The sequence below is a fragment of the Phragmites australis genome, chromosome 14 (genome assembly GCF_958298935.1).
Source record: "Phragmites australis chromosome 14, lpPhrAust1.1, whole genome shotgun sequence".
Taxonomy (NCBI): Eukaryota; Viridiplantae; Streptophyta; class Magnoliopsida; order Poales; family Poaceae; genus Phragmites; species Phragmites australis.
Window position 1 is genome coordinate 4,630,215 of NC_084934.1, and position 5,964 is coordinate 4,636,178.

Consider the following 5,964-nt stretch of genomic DNA (forward strand, 5'->3'; position numbering starts at 1 on the left):
CGAGCTATTATTAAAATATTAGTTTTAAAAAGACAAATAAAAAAAATCCAGCATCATGCCTTTACTCCGCTATGCAGAGGATATGGATCCAACTGGTTTGGTCCTTACCCATACTATCTCACACGTTCAATAATCGAACTCCTGATAGTGTTGCCCACGAGAGTGACAGGAACGGACCAGCAGCCGGTCTGTACCCGGCAATTGAACCCAATAGAGTGGTGTGAACACCCGCGCTGCTAGCCACAAGCCAGCTCCGAGAAAGAGTCAGGGCAAAGCATTTGCACTGAAGCATTTGCACTGAAGCATTTCACACACACACACACACACACACAGAGAATGGAGGGAGCGGCCCAGACCGTCTTAAGCAATGCTGGGCAGCTGTTGGGTGCCGAGTATCGGCTACTCCGCGGCGTCGGCAGCGAGGTCGCTGAGCTGCGGGACGATCTAGCCACCATGAACGCCCTCCTCCGTATGCAGTCCGAGGCCGAGGACGGTGCCGTGGACCACTTCGCCCGGGAGTGGATGAAGCAGTTGCGCGAGCTCGCCTGCGATGCCGAGGACTGCGTTGACTTATACAAGCTCCGCATCAAGTGCAGGCCGAACGACGGCGTGCGCGCTTGGTTGGAACGCCTGCTCGGGACGCTCTTGCGGCGCCGTCGCCTCGCCTCTGAAATCAGCGCCCTCCGCGCCCGCGCCGTCGCCGTCAGCGAGCGCCACGCGCGGTACGGCGTCGACCGCGACGCACTACGCCGCTCTCCTTCTTTATCTGGCCCTCCGGTGCTGGCGGCGTCCGCGTCTGCACATGCGCTCCGCCCAGCCAACGGCCCTGCTGCTGACCACCACCAGCTCGTCGGCATCGACGACCAGGCGCGCTCCCTGGTCGAGCGGCTGAAGGAGCGGGTCAACGAAGAGCGCTATCTCAAGGTGTTCTCTGTCGTGGGGTTTGGCGGCGGCGGAAAGACTACGCTGGCCATGGAGGTGTGCCGGCGGTTGGAGGCGGAGTTCCCGTGCCAGGCGATGGTGTCGGTGTCTCAGGCGTTCGAGCCGGGCAGGGACCTCAAGGCACTGCTCAAGCGCGTGCTTCAGCAGGTCGTCAAGTTCAAAACGGAGAATGAGAGAGGCGTCAAGGAAGAGGGGGACCTGGGAGGAATCGACGACCTGGATGAACAACACCTGGCGGACAAGCTCAAGGAGAGTATCAACGACAAAAGGTCCATTCCCCCTCTCTTCTCATAAACTCTATAAACAAATACCCCTAACCCCGATGAAAAAAGAATGGGAGTTACAGTTTGTTTATATTATAGTTACAATATTTTTTTGTTGTAATTTTCAAGTAGTGTTGGTGTAAACAAAAAATTGGGTGTTATAGAACTCAATAGAATCTACATTTTTTATATTAACAAGTTAGATTAAATATCAGCCATAAATAGCAAGACTTGATGGTTAAAGGAATTCGGGCATTAGGAATCCCTAAAACACCCGAGTGACATATAGACAGTAAAAAAAAAACTGTGTACATAAATCCAAAAAAGATGACCATGTGATACACACATCCAAAAAAGATACACATCTAAAAGAACCCATCTAGAACTGCATATGTATTATTCTTGTTATTGTTTTTTGTTTGATCTACGGTAACAACACGGCAATTACTCAGAATCGCTAATACTATGCAGAACGGTCCAGAGTATATTTTTCTTCAACTCTTAGATATGGTTCATAATTAAAGATATGAATCGTGGAAGTTATGAGTAAGATGGGTCACAGCTATTGATGATGTCGGAACAAATTTGTAACAAAATATATTATTGGAGTGCTTCTCGTGGCAGTTCCAATTCTGATGATACCATTTTCACATCATCTATCTAAATAACCTCATATTTTGGATACATATAATACAGCTTACTATAGCATACGTACATATGACTAAACTGCAGGTACCTCATTGTGATTGACGATGTATGGACAATACGAGCATGGGAGGCAATACAATTTGTGTTGCCAGAGAACAATTGTGGCAGCAGAATCATCGTGACCACTCGGATAGAAATGGTGGCCAAATCATGCAGTACTGCAAGTGTTAGCGGACACGGCATCCATCAAATGGAGCCCCTCAAGTTGGAAGATTCTAAGAAGCTGTTCCTCAGCAGAGCATTTGGCTCCGTAGATGCCTCTTACCCTGAGGAGCTTGAAGATGTAATGGGCAATATTTTGAAAAAATGTGGTGGGCTACCATTGGCCATTGTTAGCATTGCAAGCGTTCTAGTTGGCTACAGATCATCAGGAAGCAAAGATAAGTGGGAAACAATTAGCAAATCAATTGGTTCTCAGATGGAGAGCAACCCTACCCTTGAGGGGATGAAGCATATAGTCACACTCAGCTACAACCACCTGCCTCACGAGCTCAAGGGTTGCATAATGTACTTTAGTATCTTCCCGGAGGATTATGAGATCAACAAGGATCGACTCTTGACAAGATGGATCGCCGAAGGATTAGTTCCTGAGAAGCGAGGCTTGACTGTAATGGAGGTTGCAGAATCCTACTTGGACGAGCTAGTGAGCAGGAACATGATTGTACCACATTTTGGCTATGATGGTAAGGTGGAGTCATGCCGGGTGCACGACATGCTTCTTGAGGTCATGGTGTCCAAGTCCCTGGAGTGTAACTTCATCAGCCTGCTAGGAGGGCAATATGCAGCCATGTCATATGACAGGATCCGTCGCCTCTCCATCCAAGGGGATGACGACATGAGGCCCCAGGGTGCACAGCAGCACAAGAAGAAGATGACTGGACAAGGCATTGGGGGAATGGATGTGGAGCATGTTCGATCATTGAGCATGTTTCAGCTCCAGACGCACAAGCTGCTCGATCATCTAGACAAGTTATCCCTACTGAGGGTACTTGACCTAGAAGATTGCGAGGGCCTAACAAATGATCATATGATATATGTTTGCAGGTTGTACCTACTCAGGTTCTTGAGCGTGAAGGGTACAAATATCACCAAAATGCCTCCTCAAGTTGGAAAGCTAGAGCACTTGCAGACTCTTGATACACGTGGCACATTCCTTGGCGGGCTACCAGAAACTATGATCAACTTGGAGAACCTTGAGCGCATACATTTCAGAAACAAGCATGCATGGAACGTTCTGTGGAATTTGCCCCGGGGGCTCAGGAAGATGAAGGCACTACGCGAGGTCGATATAGCATTTCTCAGAGACGACGTCCAAGTTGCCCGGGAGCTGGGTGAACTACAACAACTTCAAAGTATAGGTATGTACATTCATGACTGCCAGTATAACTCCGAGTTTCTCCGAGAGCTTGCCCTCTCCTTGAGTAAGATGTACTCCCTCCGGAGACTCGACATATCAAATATGAATATTGGAAATGGAAAGATGACATTTCTCTATAACCTCCCCACGCCGCCACGACTCCTCCGACACCTTAGGATCGAGGGCGTCCTCGATGATGGGTTGCCTAGCTGGATCGGGTCACTCACATACCTTGTTGAGTTCACAATCATGCGCACAAGGCTTGTTGGTGACCAACTATTCGGCGTCCTGTGTAAGTTGCCCAACCTGAAGAGCATCTGTATGGATCAGGACTTCTGCAACGACGAAGTCTTAGTTGTGCGCAAAAGCCACAACTTCCCGGTGCTCAGCAACCTGATAGTGACCTATAAACCACAAAGGCCCAAAGTTTTCCAATTTGAGCAAGGATCCATGACACGACTTGAGACACTTCAAATAGGATTCAATAATGCGGAGCGGAGCATTGTCGGCATCGAGCACTTGACCAAGCTCAAAGAGGTACAGCTCACAGGTAACAAGCACAATCCTTCACTACGCCGTGCACTCGATCAGCTCAAGGCTGAGAACACGAGGCGCCCCCAGTCCAATCAGCTCCAAGTCGTGGTGAAGTACTACTAGTGATCGCTCTGTTGCTGCTCTCTTTCTTCCAGACATCAAAATTATTAGTTCCGCTTGTTTATTTGTATCTGTGCTGCTTTTCCTTTCGTCCAATGTATTTCTTAGTTCGAGTCATGTGGTATACTTACTGTCGGAGATTTCGTTTGAAAATAAAGTATTTATTTGTGTTATACTTACTGTTCGAGTCGCTCTTACTTGATCAAAGTGAAGGGGTTGTAATACTTGTTCGTGATACTGATATACGCTACCTTATTTACATATGCATCAGCTGAGCTAAAGAGGCTTGCTATTTACAGATCGTTGGAACGATTTACATGCCTCAATACCCGTAATACATAGTAATTCTTGTAGGTTTTTAGATGGGTAAATTGTAGTTGAAGTTGAATCTATTTTTCAGAGTTGTGGACACTGTGCAGTAGTCTACAGCTGATGCATACGGGATGTCGTTTTAGCATTGCTCAGAGATGACGTCCAAGTTGCCCGAGAGCTGGGTGAACTACAACAACTTCAACATATAGGTATGTACATTGAAGACTGCCAGGATAACGCTGCTGTTCTCCGAGAGCTTGGCCTCTCCTTGGGTAAGATGTGCTCCCTCCGGGGACTCGGCATATCGAATGGGAATCCAAATGGAAAGATGACCTTTCTCTATAACCTCCCCTCGTCGCCACGACTCCTTCGATACCTTAGGATCGAGGGCGTCCTCGATATTGGGTTGCCTAGCTGGATCGGGTCACTCACATACATGCAGGGCTTGTTGATGAGTGCAGGGCTTGTTGATGACCAACTATTTGGCGTCCTGTGTATGTTGCCGAACCTGAAGAGCATCTGGATGCAGTGGAAATGCTACAACGACGAAGTCTTAGTTGTGCGCAAAAGCCATAGCTTCCCGGTGCTCAGCAACCTGAAAGTGACCGCAGAAATGCCCAAAGTTCTTCAATTTGAACAAGGATCCATGGCACAGCTTGAGACACTTGAAATGAAATTCAGAAATGCGCAGCGGAGCATTGTCGGCATCGAGCACTTGGCCAAGCTGAAAGAGGTACAGCTCTCAGGTAACAAGGACAACCATTCACTATACCGTACCGTGCACTGGATGAGCTGAAGGCTGAGAACAGGAGGCGCCCGCAGTCCAAGCGGTTCCAAGTTGTGGTGAAATACGAGTGATCGCTCTGTTGCTGCTCTCTTTGTTCCAGACATCAAAATTAATTCCCAACTTGTGTTTTTCCTTTCGTCCAATGTACTTCCCAAATCCAATTCCCATTTACTAGTTCGAGTCATGGTGTATACTTGCTGTTGGAGATTTCGTTTGAAAATAAAGTATTTGTTTGCGGATGCGGCTCCTACTTGATCAGAGTGAAGGGGTTGTAACACTTGTTGCTATAATAAGAGGAAGCACACCAATGAATGTCAAACCAACATTTTTATCAAACCTGGCATTTCTGAAAAAGATCCTCATTGGACATTGGCATTAGCTGATACGATTTTTGGTGAAATTTTTTATAGCATTCATACTTTTCATAAACAATAAAAAGTGAATCCCAACACACAATTTTCCTTTTCTCAAAGCTATCAAAATTGTGTGCAATGCTGCCTCCTGAGAAAGAAAAGTATTAATGGTATGTTATGTGAAATCTGCCCCGGAGGCTCAGGAAGAAGGAGGCACTACGCAAGGTCGGTTTTGCATTTCTCAGAAATGACGTCCAAGTTGCCCGAGAGCTGGGTGAACTACAACAACTTCAACATATAGCTATGTACATTGAAGACTGCAAGGATAACGCTGAGGATGTACTCCCTCCGAAAACTCGACATATCGAATATGAATACTGGAAATGGAAAGCTGACCTTTCTCTATACCTTGTTGAGTTCACAATCCATCGCGCAAGGCTTGTTGGTGACCAATTATTCGGCGCCCAACCTGAGGAGCATCTGGATGGATTGGGACTGCTACAACGACGAAGTATTAGATGTGCGCAAAAGCCACAACTTCCCGGTGCTCAGCAACCTGAGAGTGACCTCAAAAATGCCCAACGTTTT

The 5,964-nt window shown here is 47.1% G+C and overlaps 1 protein-coding gene across 1 annotated transcript; it reads left to right on the top strand.

The window, feature by feature from the left end:
* The first annotated feature begins 247 nt into the window (after nucleotides 1–247).
* On the top strand, nucleotides 248–4,093 carry LOC133890055 (disease resistance protein Pik-2-like). Its single transcript, XM_062330494.1, has 2 exons — nucleotides 248–1,211; nucleotides 1,938–4,093. The coding sequence occupies exons 1-2, from the start codon at nucleotides 337–339 to the stop codon at nucleotides 3,925–3,927; spliced, it is 2,865 nt and encodes a 954-aa protein (XP_062186478.1). The 5' UTR covers nucleotides 248–336; the 3' UTR covers nucleotides 3,928–4,093.
* The last annotated feature ends 1,871 nt before the right edge of the window (nucleotides 4,094–5,964 follow it).